The 15,242-nt window shown below is 46.3% G+C and overlaps 1 protein-coding gene across 1 annotated transcript; it reads right to left on the reverse strand.

The window, feature by feature from the left end:
* Window positions 1-9,505: 9,505 nt before the first annotated feature.
* On the reverse strand, window positions 9,506-11,110 carry LOC124690694 (glycerol-3-phosphate 2-O-acyltransferase 6-like). The gene is made up of 2 exons (XM_047224049.1): window positions 10,496-11,110; window positions 9,506-10,405 (listed from the first exon to the last, which is right to left on the reverse strand). The coding sequence occupies exons 1-2, from the start codon at window positions 11,108-11,110 to the stop codon at window positions 9,506-9,508; spliced, it is 1,515 nt and encodes a 504-aa protein (XP_047080005.1).
* Between the last annotated feature and the right edge of the window lie 4,132 nt (window positions 11,111-15,242).

Genomic DNA, 15,242 nt, shown 5'->3' on the forward strand with positions numbered 1-15,242 from the left:
ATTGACTTTACTATCAAAGACTTTACTTGGCACAACAATGTAATAAAATAAAGATAAGGAGAGGTTGCTACAGTAGTAAACAACTTCCAAGACTCAAATATAAAACAAAATTGCTGTAGTAAAATAAAGACATGGGTTATCTCCCAAGAAGTGCTTTCTTTATAGCCATTAAGATGGGCTCAGCAGTTTTAATGATGCACTCGCAAGAAATAAGAGTTGAAGCAAAAGAGAGCATCAAGAAGCAAATTCAAAAGGATAATTATAACATGTGTCATAGCATTCTTTATAATAATTATCAAAGATTGGAGGCATAGTGTCATCATAAGAAATAGAATAGTTATCTTCCACAGTATGTTCATCTGTGACCATACCATCATTGTTACTAGAAGGAGATGTATCAAACATATAATGATCAGTAGAAAAAGGATTTTCAAACACCTCATCCCCAAGCTTAGAGCTTTCTATATCATTATGGGAGGAAGCATGGATAGTACTGATACTATGGCAATTATTAACATCATCATTTTCAGAATTAGTTTCCCAGAGATTTCCAATATCAAAAGTAGTGTGCTCTTTCAAATCATGATCACTAATGTAGGTAAAGGGCATAGGAAGATCATTGTATTCAGATTCATTATCATAATAATCATCAGGAGCAACATACTTACGGTTACCTATCGTTATCTCATACACGCGGGGATATGCTGTTACCTCTTTCTTTTTATTCCCCTTCTTCTTCTTCTTCATTCCCTTCTTCTTCTTCTTCTTCTCCTCCTCCACATAACCTGATTTATTTCCAGAAACAATAGAAGAAACTTGGGAGGATTCCTCCTTTTCATTAATAAGTTCAAAACACACAGGGGTCCTATCATATTTTGGCAAAGTGTCATCTTCTAAAATATTTTGTATGTAAGTATTTGTATGGCAATTATCAATGCAATAAGAAAAACACCCATGCAGGACATCATCAATATCAAGATCACTCATATGTAACAAAGATATTTTTCTTGATAACTCTTCACACCACAAAAATAAAGTAAGCTCATCATGCTGATTAGGAGTAATTTCATCATTACAATACGAATTTGCAGCACTCATGGGGTGCGAATTATCATTGGAGGAGCATTGAAAATTAAAATGACCCACTTTATGACAAAGTTCACAAATAAAAGGATAGCTGGCACAAACTTTTTTACCAAGATCATCTAGAGCCCTAGACCATTTTATAGTTTTTTCATTAATATGGTGGATACAATATTCATCTTCGATTTGATTAATTCCACAAGGTCTATGCATTCCACAAAAATTAACATGCTTATAGGAAATAGCATTCTTAGGAGTTTGAGCCTGTTTATTGCAATCATTAACAACAATTTCATCCTTCATGCAAGCATCTTTAAAAGGTTCATGATACTTATCAAAATTCTTCTTAGGTAATTCAAAATGAGAGGCAAAAGCTTTATAAAGATTTGCAACAACTTGAGAGTCAAGACCATAAGTAGCACTCATATTTCGAATTTTATCAGTATCCATAAAAGTTTCAATGCATTCATAATCATAATTTATACCGACTCTTTACCTTTGTTGTGCTCCCATCCTTCGGTATTCTCCCGAATCCGATCAAGAAGGTCCCTTTTAAACTCTTCTTCATTGCGTGTAAATGATCCAGAACAAGTAGTATCCGAGCAAGGTTTTATCCCGAAAAGAAAGTCTTGCATAGAAATTATCAATGATGATATTACCAGGAAGCTCATGAATGGGACATTTGAGCATTAAAGACTTCAATCTTCCCCATGCTTGGGCAATACTCTCTCCATCATGAGGCCAGAAATTATATATGCGGTTCCGGTCTTTGTGAATTGCACTTGGAGGATAGAATCTAGAGTAAAATAGAGGCACAATATCCTTTCAATCAAGAGAATGCCCATCCTTCAGCAATTTATACCAATGCGTCGCTTTACCAGACAGCGATATAGAGAATAGTTTCTTCCTAACTTCATCCATAGAGATACCTGCACACTTGAATAACCCGCATAATTCATGCAAAAAACAGTAAATGATCTCCAGGATGGACAGTTCCATCCCCTTCATAGCGGTTATCCATAACATGTTCAATAATTTTCATAGGTATTTTATATGAAAAACTTTCAGCAGAGTGGATTTAAAATATCGAAGCATCATTAGAGTTATCGCATATGGGAGATAAAGCATTATCGTAGCAAAATATTTCTTCCAAAGCTGAGGAGCAAAAAAGATTATTTTTATATAAACTAGCTTCCCCAAGCTTAGACTTTTCCATAGCATTAGCAGTAATTGCATTCATACTAATAACATTGCTACTATCATGCAGATAAGGTTCCATAAGTTTTTAAATTTTCGCATCAAACAATTCATATCTTAACTCAGGAAATAGATTAAAAAGCTCATTGTTGTTTTCCATTATGCCTAACTAGTGAAAAATAAAAACAAGAAACAAAAAGATGCAATTGCAGGATCTAAAGGAAATAGCTTCGAGCACTCACACACCGGCAACAGGGCTAAGAAATAGCTTAGTAGTCGGAGGATGTGAATACTTTTTACCTTACCTCCCCGAGCAACGGCGCCGTGAAAATAGCTTGATGTCTACGCACGCTTCTATTCTTGTAGACAAGTGTTGGGCCTCCAAGAGCGAGAGGTTTGTAGAACAGCAGCAAGTTTCCCTTAAGTGAATCACCCAAGGTTTATCGAACTCGGGGAGGAAGAGGTCAAAGATATCCCTCTCAAGCAACCCCGCAATCACGATACAAGAAGTCTCTTGTGTCCCCAACACACCTAATACACTTGTCAGATGTATAGGTGCACTAGTTCGGCGAAGAGATAGTGAAATACAAGTAGTATGGATGTATATGAGTGGTAATAGCAATCTGAATAAAATATGGCAGCGAGTAAACATGCAACAGAACAGTGAATAAACGGAGATTCGATGTTTGGAAACAAGGCCTAGGGATCATACTTTCACTAGTGGACACTCTCAACATAGATCACATAATAAAACCACTCTTGTTGGATGACAAACACCATTAATTGTGTAGGGCTACAAGAGCACCTCAATGCCGGAGTTAACAAGCTCCACAACATTCAATGTTCATATTTAAATAACCTTAGATTGCATGATAGACCAACGCAATTATACCGAGTACTAACATAGCATGCACACTGTCAACATCGGCTATGAAAGGGGGAATAGATCACATCAATACTATCATAGTAATAGTTAACTTCATAATCTACAAGAGATCACAATCATAACCTACACCAAGTACTTCATGATGCACACACTGGCAACATTACATCATGGAGGAGGAATAGACTACTTTAATAACATCACCAGAGTAACACATAGATGATATTCAACTAGATCACAAAGAGAGAGATGAACCACATAGCTACGGTAGAGCCCTCAGCCTCGGGGGAGAACTACTCCCTCCTCATCATGGGATACAGCGATGGCGATGAAGGTGGCGGTGGTGTTGATGGAGATGACTCAGGGGGCAATTCCCCGTCCCGGCGGCGTGCCGGAACAGAGACTTCTGTCCCCCGAAATGGAGTTTCGCGATGGCGGTGGCTCTGGAAGGTTTTCTGGTGTTTCGTCAATCCGTCTCGATGTTTTAGGTCAGGAGGCATCTTATAGGCGAAGAGGCGGAGTCGGAGGGGCCACGGGGCCTCCTCACACTAGGCGGGCGCGCCCCCCCTGGGCCGCGCCGCCCACACATGTGGGGCCCCCAGGGCTCCCCTCTGGTCCCCCTTTGACTTTCTGGAAGGTTCCGGGAAAATTAAGATGTTGGGCATTGATTTCGTCCGATTCCGAGAATATTTCCTTTGTAGGATTTCTGAATCCAAAAACAGCAACTGGCCCTTCGGCATCTCGTCAATAGGTTAGTTCCGGAAAACGCATCAAAACGATATAAAGTGTGAACAAAACATGTAGGTATTGTCATAAAACAAGCATGGAACATCAGAAATTATAGATACGTTTGAGACGTATCATGGCTCGAGGAGGAGAACCTGTTCCGCAGATGTAGGTGGAGATTCTTCGGCAGCTTGTTGTAGGCTTGCCTCGGGTTCGTCAGCCGATGTTTTTGGAAGTGTCGGCGCTTTCTCTTTTATCGATCGTTGAGTGATAACTTCGTAGAACACTCCGTCTGGAATGGGGGAGCACATGGAACCGATGTTCGCCAGATTGTTGGCCTCCTCATTGCTGGCTCTGCCGATATGTTTAAGCTCGCATCCTTCGAATGTGGCTTCCATATTTTGGTACAACTGTCGGTAAGCGACCATGTTGTCGCTGACCGCGTCGCATAAATTCATCGACTGTTGTACCACCAGGTTTGAATCTCCGTAAATTTCCAAGGCGAGTCGCTCCACATGCCTTTGCCATCTTCATTCCATGCAGCAGCGCTTCGTATTCTGCTTCGTTGTTGGTTGGCAGGGAGAAATTCATGCGTAGTATGTACCTCATCTTATCTCCCTGTGGTGATATTAGTATCACCCCTGCTCCTGCGCCCGTGCTCCGTTTCGATCCGTCGAAGTACATTGTTCATGACCCCGACATGCCGGGTGATGCTGGTGTCTATGACTGGATCCAGTCTGCCACGAAATCTGGGAGGATTTGTGATTTTATCGCCGTTCGATTAACGTAAGTTATGTCGTGCGGTGCTATTTCGATGGCCCATTGGGACACTCGACCCGTGGCTTCTGGGTTAGTCATTATGTTCTTCAATGGCGCTTCGCTCATGACGATAATCGGGTGCTCTTTGAAATAATGCCGTAGCTTGCGAGATGACCTCCATACTGCATATGCCAGCTTATGATGATGAGGGTACCTCTATTTAGCTGGCGTGAGTACTTCACTGAGGTAATAAATAGGCTTTTGCACACCGTGAACCCTCCCTGCTTCTTCTCGTTCGACGACCAGAACGCTGCTGAAGACTTGGGCCGTTGCAGCTATGTACATAAGCAGTGTTTCTTTCTCGCGTGGGGTTACGAGGACTGGGGATGTCGATAAGATTTTCTTCAGATTGTCGAAAGACTCCTGTGCTTCATTTGTCCACTCGAATTTTTCTGACTTTTTCATCAAGTTGTAGAAGGGTAAAGCTTTTTCTCCTAGTTTGGCGATGAATTTGCTAAGTGCTGCCAATCGTCCTGCCAATTGCTGCACTTGGTGCAGATTCTTTGGCGGCTCCATGTCGAGAATAGCTTTGATCTTCAGAGGATTGGCTTCTATTCCTCTAGCTGAGATGAAATATCCGAGTACTTGTCCCCCTGGCACTCCGAAGAAGCATTTCTTCGGATTCAACTTGATTTTGTACTTGTCTAGGTTGTCGAAGGTTTCTCGCAAATCATCGATGAGAGTGGCGGCGTGCTTCGTCTTTACCACGATATCGTCGATGTAGACTTCGATATTCCTCCCAATCTGTTCTCCAAGGCAGGCTTGCATGCACCGTTGGTAAGTTGCCCCTGCATTTTTCAACCCGAAGGTCATGACGTTGTAGCAGAAAACACCGTGTGGGGTGATGAATGCAGTTAACTCCTGATCTTCTTTCTTGAGCTTGATCTGGTTGTACCCGGAGTATGCATCGAGAAAGGAGAGGCGGTCGCATCCAGCTGTGGAGTCGACTATCTGGTCTATACGGGGCAGTGGGAAGTGGTCCTTCGGGCAGTGCTTATTAAGACTGGTGTAATCGATACACATGCGAAGAGCGGTTGTGTCTTTTTTTGGCACCATGACGGAATTAGCCACCCACTCGGCTTCCTTGAGCTCCCGAATGAATCCTGCTTTGCGGAGTCGACTAACTTCTTCGCCAATTGCCCTTCTCTTCGGCTCGGAAAATCGGCGCATCGACTGTTGTACTGGTTTGGCTGCCGGGTCAACATTGATGGCGTGCTCATCGAGTTCCCTGGGGATACCTGGCATGTCGGATGGTTCCCATGCAAATATCTCGCAGCGCTCACGGAGGAACTCGATGAGCGCGCCTTCCTATGCATCAGTAAGGTCTGCCGACGTATTGACCGTTTTCTTCGGGTCAGTGGGGTGCACCTGCAGCTTCTTTGCTTCCTTCGTAGTGTCAAACTCGTCAGACCTTGCGTTCCGATTGTTGGCTGGTGGCTGTGTATGATCTGTGACGGCGTCGACAGCGTTGAGTTCTTCCTTGGCTCCGAACCTTGAGGCGATCTTTTGGAAATCTCTGTCGTAGTTGTCTGAACGGGTAAAGCTTCCATGAACGGTTATTGGTGTCCCACTGTTACCAGGCATCTTTAGTTTCAGGTACGCGTAATGAGGTACGGCCATAAACTTGGCAGATGCAGGTCTGCCGAGGATGGCGTGGTACTGAGATTCCCAGTCAACTACTTCAAACTCGATTTTTTTCCTTCCTGAAATTGCCAGGCGTGCCGAAAACTACATCCAGTGATGTTTTACCGAGAGAATAAGCGGGTTGAGTTGGTATAATGCCATGGAACCCTGTGTCGGACTCTCTTAGCATGTCGATTGTTAAACCCATTGCTTTCATCGTGTTGGCGAATAATAGGTTCAAACCGCTTCCTCCATCCATGAATACTTTGCTCATATTGTACCCTCCGATCTGCACCTCAAGGACAAGGGCTGCGTGACCTGGCCTAGGAACAACCTTCGGGTGATCTTCCCTACTGAAGGAGATGCTCTGATCTGACCAGTCGATGAACTCGGGTGTATCAACCATAGAGAATTCCGCGTACTTTACTTCTCGTGAGAATTTCTTGATTTCTCTCTTTGAAAAGCTGGTTTTATGGATCATGTTGACCTGCCCACACGGTTCCGGGAACACCTCGGTTGGTACATACTTGTCTCCTCCTGCTGGCACGTATGGCTCCGGTACGTATGGTTCTGGCGGATAACCGTAGGATCCTGCCCTTCTCTCCATGTTGCGAACTCTTGACGTGGCCTCGGCACTGAGGTCGTCGCAGAACTGCCGAATTTCCAGAAAATGTAAGAGTGAAGATAACACGGTGCCTCGAGCTGCTCCGTAGCTGATAGATACGGCGAGCGAGTGCGGCCCTTGATCGATTGCGTGTCCTGGCATCCTCGTTCGAGCTGATAAGGGTGAGCTGCTATTCGTTCTTCCTCTTCGCGGCATGAGTCCCTTCGTCTTTTCCTTCCTCGGCTGCCTTCTTGCATGTTCCTAGATGGGACTTCCAAGGTTGTTGCCAGAGTGACACCTTCTGAAACTGAGGTCCTTGGGCTAGATGCGCCTGACCTAGGGATCCGAAGGAAGCCCCCGGAGTCGATGATGAAGTGGACACCACCGAAAGTAGTATTCATGCCGCCGCACGACTCTGCAGGGCTCAGGTGCGGCGCTTCGGAGTGTGGCACGAACTCGAAGGACCCGCAGCGGATTGAATCTCTTGGATCTGATGGCGTTGGTGACTCAAGTAAGAAAGCTGCAGGTACTGCCGATGACCGATCTTGTGCCGACAGGCTTCCCACAGACGGCGCCAATTATCGAGGGTACTCCTCGGCAATGCCCTCCGATTGGGGATTAGGGTTGATGGAATCCTGTAGGCTGACACGAGACATCGGTTCACAGACAAGCGAGGAGAGCGATTTACCCAGGTTCGGGGCCCTCGATGAGGTAAAACTCTTACGTCCTGCCTGTCTGATCTTGATTATGAAAATATTGGGTTACAATGGGGTGCCGAAGGGTTCGGCTGAGATCTCGTCGAGAGGCTAAGTGCTGCGGCGATCTAGCTCTAGACTTCTGGTGGCTAAGATTGCTAAGATTGATCGTGTCGCTCAGCAGCCCCTCTCCTGGCCTTTATATAGGTGGCCAGGTCTCAAGAGGTCTAACCGAGTACGACTAGGTTTACAATAGTCCTAGCTCTAAACTTTCCTTGTTCGGCTCCTTCCTTGTCTTGCCCGCCAAGGAATCTTCTACTGCGCGATCCAAGTGGCCCGCCTTGTCATTGAATACCTTCATGGGCCTCCAGTTAGATCGTATAGGGTAGGGTAATGTCGGTTACTCGAAGGGTAATGCCCACGTCAAACACTGATATTAGTCTACTGTTCTAATATGAGCCATTTGTGGGCACATATCGTCCATTAGACAGAGGTGCAAAATACGGTCCTCATTATTGAACACCACATGCAAAAAAATCAGCAGCATTTCCCCACAATTTGGCACATATTTTCAATCAGATTTTGAACATTTTTATAGATAGTATAACAAGCACAATTTAAGAAATTCACAAACATAATATTTCATGGAAGTAGTACGAAAAGCAACAAGATTATAAGCAGAATTTAAACATGTTCACGGACAGGATAACGAGCACTTGAATCAGCCACCAAGCCAATAAACAAGGCTTCTTTTTGCACGAGTTGCAGGCTGCACAACTAGAGGTGAAGGCGGCGGAGGTATAACAGGATCAAATGCAAAATTCACCGATGTTTGTTTTTCTTAGCCTTTTCTTTTGCTGCAGTGTTCTTCACATGGATTTTTTCATGGCCTTCACATGTGTTTTTTTCTTGGCCTTCACATGAGTCTTTTCCTTGGCCTTCTCTTGTGTTGCAGCGCTGGGCTTTTGTGGAGTTGTTCTAGGCTTTTTCCTGCATCAACAACATATGGTTTAGATTGAGTACTATGGGAGCACAAATGTCTAAACTAAATGTATTAGTCAATTCTTGAGAACAAATCCTTGAGCACAAATCCTTGAACAACAATGTCTAAACTGAATGTGTTTGTCACTTTGATCCTACAAATACTTGGAAAATGAACAAAACAATAAACGAAATTGGACAGAGAATTTGGGCCTCACTCGGTCGTGCCTTCCAACTGGAGGTGAAGGTGGCGGAGGTATAACAGGATCAAATGCAAAATGTTACATGCACGGAGAAATATGTTACATTCAGGAATATTTTGCACCATTGGTGGAACTTTTTGCACCACAATTTTGTGACTTTCATAGACTATAGGAAAAAATGTTGGAGACCAGTGTTACATACACAAAAAAATTGATACATGGTTACATAAAACCGTGGTATTTTGAGAAACAGTGAAATAGTTAACAATACTTTGCTAGCCTTATAGTAGTTTGAAAAGCCAAAGTATCAATGAAACCGTCCCTTTGGGTCCTTCCCCTGTTCAAAAAAACAGAATGAAACTGTTTTTTTTTTTCAAAGTATTGGACAAAGAAGATTGTCCTCTTTTTTCTAAAACCTAGAAAGAATTAAAACTGTAGTATTAGTTAGCCAGAGGCTAGAATTAATAATTTATTTTTTGACAATACTGACCTACCAGAAATTGTAATATTTTGGTTGGAGACCTTGTGGTTTCGATTAATCATCAGTTAACTTGACCATCCATTTGCAGAGATTTAGGCAAGATAATGCAACACTACGTACGCTTCTAATAATTCGAAAATCATATTTAAAAATAAAAAGGTTTTGCTACAAGCAGAAGTATATATTTAGATGGACCGATTTGCGCGCGTTTCACGGGAGCTTTTTGGCGTTGGACCCCGGCCCAGCGACCGGAGCGACCCTGCCGTCGTTGCCGGCGAGCTTCATATACTTGTCCTTCCTGGTGAGCGTGGTGCACTCGTAGCCGAGCTGCTTGGCGATGACCCGCTGCACATGGTTGGCCACGTCCACGGCGCTCCTCCCGCCGGCCCCGCACGTCTCCTCCGGCCGCAGCGCCGGCAGGAACGTCACCTCGTACCCCGGCCGCGGGTTCATGTAGAAGAAGTAAGGGTCCAGGAACTTCCAGCCCCTCGCCGTCGACCCGTAGTAGGTCCCCTGCTGCGCCTCCAGCGCCACCGGCACGATCCTGTCCGTGAGCTCGGCGAACAGCGCCGAGAACCGTAGTAGGAAGGGCTCCCGGCACGTCGTCCCCTCTGGGCACACCACAACGTCGCGCCCGGAGTCGAGCAGCGCCGCGATGCGCGCCGCGTCCGTGGCCCGGTCCCGCGTCAGCGCCACCGCCGGGATGGGCGAGATTGCCGTGGACAGCTTGCTGACGCTGTAGGTGACGCACGTGACGGGGCGGCCGAGCGCGATGTTGAGGATGATGGGGTCCAGCGCGGTGCGGTGGTTGCAGACGAGGAGGGAGCCCGGTGTTCCAGGGCACGGCGCCGGGGGAGGCGTGCCGCGGACGGCCAGGCGGATGCCCATGAGCGCGTAGGTGTGGTGGACAAGGTGGGGCGGGATGGGGAGGTTGAGGAAGACGCGGAGGAGCGCGACGACGAAGCCGAACGGGAGATAGGCTAGCGCGAAGAACGCTTGCGGCGGGTCAGGGCGGCGTACGAGGCGGCCGTCGTGGAAGATGGTGCGGGACAGCAGCGAGTCCGGGGACGCCCGCGGCGCGCGCTTGTCGGTGGGCACCATGTAAGCTTCCTGCGCGGGAAACAAATGAGTCGATCAGCAGCTGGATATATATTGAATTAAAGAAAGGAAATTTTGAATTGCATTCGACGGTTTAAGTACCTTGCATACGGCCATGAAGTCGTGGTCGCTCTCGCGGTCGCCGAGCCCGACGTCCGGCATATCCCCGCCAGCAAACAGCTTCTCCACCACCTCCCTCTTCCTCTTGCCGACGAGCACGGCCTTGATCCTCCCCGTGAACCGCCTCCCTCCGGCGAAGGTCTCGAGCTCCGTCCCGGCCACCTCGGCGCCGAGGAACTCCCGCACGAACTCGCCCACCATGACTGCCGGGGACGCGGTGACCACGACCCGCCGCTCGGCACCCGCGCCGCGGAACACCTCCCACGTGTCGGCGCGCACCCCGGCGGCGTAGTGCCGCGGGAGCACGCCGCGCGCCACGGCCTCGACGTCGCGCGCGCGGAGGCCTGCGAAGGAGACGAAGACGAGGAGCGCGATGGCGGCGGCCTCGGAGACGCCGACGTAGAGGACCAGGAGGAGCGGCGAGACGAGCAGGAGCGCCAGCGCGCGGAGGTAGCTCCCGGCCTCCAGCGCGATGAGGAAGTAGTATGGGAACGCCGAGGAGGAGGCGAGCAGCGTGCCGTCGAGGTCCGCGGCGGCCGTGCGCCGCGTCCGCAGCGACGCGTCGTAGGCCGAGACCGGCGGGAACCTCGGCGCCATGGCGATCTGTTGTCTTGTCACGCGCGCTTTCGGAGTCCTTTCGCGCGCGGTCGCGTGGGTGCAACCTAGAGAAGATTTGGGCTAATTATATAGCTATACGCGACAGAGTTGGTTTCTGTGCTGGTTGAACTGCTGAGCAGCCATGGATGGCGATTGGCGATCTCGACGACATGGGTCTTGTTTGGTGAGCCGCTCAACACCAAGATAATTGCAGGGTACCAGCCCTCAGTTCATATCCATCATTATACCAGCCAACTAGACAACCACACGGAATCGTAAATCCTAGTCGCTCGCGGTAGAACTTACAAGAGTGAATCAGAGTCAGGCTAGAATTATCATCGCAAAGAGATTACTAGTACTTAATTCCGGTTCCGAGTGCCAACAGAATAACAGAATCTATCTCGATTCCTTAACTCCGAATATGACACTCAGTAGGGACGATCCACCGGTTGCCAAAGTTGTAAGGAAGAGACGAAGATGCTTATTTGGTGGGTTCAGTTGAGCCACCAATGGCGAAGCTTTACATGAAAAGGTAGGCAGTGGTTTGGTCAGTTTTGGCTCAGTAGTGCTAGGAGCCTGCCCATGCACGGGCCTCTGATTATTGCTGCAAAAACAATTTATGATTGCTACAAAAATCTAGTCATTTCTGTAAAAAAATCTCAAGCACAATATTTTTGTGTGTGTATGTAGCATTTCTAGAAAATGCAAGATTGAGCTGCCTATGCATGCTTGGACCCCATATCATTGCATCAAAAAATCCTGAACATAACATTTTTTTCTGTGTATGCAACACTTCTTTAAATGGAACAATACTTGCAACATTTTTTTGTGAATCTGTAAAGCTTTCAAAATGTATCAAAAAAAGATTGCAACATTCTAAACATACTAATGTAGCAAAAAAATTGCCTTTTGCAAAGATGTTGACACTAAACAAAACCAGATATTAAAGGCAGTTTCCCTAGTCCAGCTCTAAGTCATGGTCTCTAACGCCATGATTTCTGGAGCCCGTTTGCAAAATTGTATCTGATTATATTACCCTTAAATGGCTCAAAAAACCACATGACTGGTCGAGGTAAAACAATCCGACTCTAAAAATATGCAATCTCATTCGGCTCATAAGTAAAACCGACTTCCATAATAAAAAGAAAATTTAAAAAATGAAACCCTGCCCATGGCAGATGAACCATGCAAGGACATAAGTACATTTAGAACAGATTGTGTCCTCCATGTGACCACGGCAGATGCTACAAGGTGTAGCACTTTTTTGATGCGGGGGCAAGGTGGCATAGCCATCTGTGGAGCGAGGTGCATAAGATGCAAGGTATTACCCAGGTTCGCTTGCTATAAGATTCGGACTTATCCGCTTGTAAACCCTAGATCGGGGGTGCCTATATAAACCCCCGAGCTAAACCCTATAACACACCAAATCCGAGATCGCATCTCACCACCATTGCTCTCGGCAACAAGCCGACTGAGCCCCCCCCCCGCCCCACATTGTAATCTCCACTGAGCAATAGGTCTAGCAGGACGTAGGCCTTTTACTCTCCGGAGGGGCTGAACCTGGGTAAAACCTTGCGTCTTGTGCACCTCGCTCCCTAGATGGCTACGCCACCTTGCCCGCGCATCAATGAAGTGATGCACCTTGTAGCATCTGCCGTGGTCACATCCACGACAGATTGCTAACTGTATTCTGTAAACACAAACTGCACACATATTTTTACGAACAAAAATCATGCAATATTTTGTGACCATACATAATATTTTCATTCTAGGTAGAAACTACATATCCATGGTCAAGTCCTATGCTTATCTAGAAAAGAAACTCCTTGTTGCTAACAAGTTATTTGTGCCATTTATCTGTTTGACTTTGACTGATAAGAACTTCAAGTTGTCTAGCAGATGTACATAACCATAGCCGAAGACATAGAAGTCGGAGAGGTAGCCGACGAAGATGCCAACAATAGAGAGAAAGAAGCCGGCATGCAAAACATATCATCAGATTGTAATATATATTACAATCGTTGTTCAAAAAATCATCCGATTAATCGCTTCTTGATGGTCATCGATTAGCTGATAAACTCATTTATCAATCGACTAACTCATTTGTCACCCGATTAATCGTGTAGCACCCTACCTTTTAATAAAGGCAAGATACCTGTGTATAGTGTCTTTCCCGGGATCACTGATAGCACACACATTTCAAAATATAGTAATCATTGCAATAGTATCAAATCACTACATCGTAGATCCCCTGGAGATAAAATGAAGTCTTACAAACTGCATAGTCACTTAGACTAGCTCAAATAAAAAGTTCAAATCAACATAGCAGAAAGGAAACACCAATGAGCCTCCATCATCTTCATGCGCCACAGGCAGACATGTTGGAATGCAGACTCGAGACCCTACCTAGTATTCTTCTTCAGATGAACCTGCATGTTTGAATATGTAGCCCCACGAATGGAGGTCAGTACAATGATGTACTGGCAAATGACACTTATTTGGTGGAAATTGTGAAAAGACTAACTACATTATATTTTAACTAACAAAAACCCCTCGGGGAGCCATTTACAAATAGTTGTCACAATCGCATCAAACGCGTCTCTGCTCAAGTTAAACTGGGCCTTGAGAGCCATCATGTCACCAAATCGACACTATGGTGTTGTATAATGCTTGTTGTGAGTCATTGTAAAACATTGATGTTGGAAAACGCTTGACACCCAATAGGGTTGACGTTGGTTTATATTTATAGTGTACAGGTGTACAATAGTTACAGGTATAGATACAATACAATACAAAGACTACTACATATACAATCTAACACCCTCCCTCAATCTTAACCGTGTCATCGAACATCCAACATGTTAGGATTGCGCCTACAGCCTTGAAACAAAGGCAAGTACAGTGGCTTCGTGAAGATGTCTGCAAGTTGACCCTTTGAAAAGATAAACCTGATTTGTAGTAGCTTCTGTGCAACACGTTCCCTCACAAAATGATAATCAACTTCGATGTATTTCGTTCGGGCATGGAACACTGGATTGGAAGACAGATACGTTGCACCGATTTTGTCACACCAAAGAACAGGAGACTGAGATTGCGGAATACGCAACTCTCGCAATAGAGACTGCACCCAGATCAGCTCAGCTGTGGCATCACCAACAACCTTGTACTTAACTTCAGTACTACTCCGAGAAATTGTAGCTTGCTTGCGAGCACTCCAGGCGATCAGATTAGGACCAAAGAACGCTCGTGGATCGCCGATCATCAGGATTTCCAGCCCAATCTGCATCAGAGAAAGCAGAGAGCAGGCCGGAAGAAGTAGAACGGAGGCGTAAGCCATAGGACGCCGTATGGCGTACATAGCGCAGAATGCGCATCACAGCAGTCCAATGAGTATCCCTGGGTGAGTGCAGATACTGACAGACACGATTTACCGCATATGATATGTCCGGTCGAGTGAGAGTAAGGTACTGCAGTCCTCCAACGTTGGACAACACTACGGTACTCAGTAGCTTTGTCAGCAGACAGAAGTGTGCCATCAACAGAAGTAAGTGGGGTAGACACACACATAGGCGTGGTGGCAGTCTTGCACTGAAGCATACCAGCATGACGCAGCAGATCCTCAGAATACTTCGTCTGAGTCAAGGACAGACCGGTATCATCATGAGTAACCTCCGGTCCGAGGAAATAATGGAGCTTTCCTAGATCCTTCACAGCAAAGGCCTTCCCAAGAGAGGACACAAGGCAGTCAACAGCAGTCACCGAGGAGCTGACAAGAATGATGTCATCAACATAGACCAAAGTATACATAGTAACCTGTGGTCGCTGAAGCAGAAACAAGGAGGTATCTGATGTAGATGGAAGAAAACTATGAGCCCGAAGAGCAGCACCAAGACGCGCATGCCAAGCGCGAGGGGCCTGATTGAGACCATAGAGCACCTTAACCAGGCGACAGAGGTGAGCTGGGCGATCCGGGTCAGCAAATCCAGGCGGCTGACGCATGTAGACCTCCTCTTCAAGAGCACCGTGCTGAAATGCATTCTGCACATCCAACTGATGAAGAGTCCAGCCATGAGTGATAACCAAAGAGAGCAGAATACGAATCGTAGTAGGCTTGACAACAGGGCTGAAGGTG

This window comes from Lolium rigidum, chromosome 2 (assembly GCF_022539505.1).
Source record: "Lolium rigidum isolate FL_2022 chromosome 2, APGP_CSIRO_Lrig_0.1, whole genome shotgun sequence".
NCBI classification, from domain to species: domain Eukaryota; kingdom Viridiplantae; phylum Streptophyta; class Magnoliopsida; order Poales; family Poaceae; genus Lolium; species Lolium rigidum.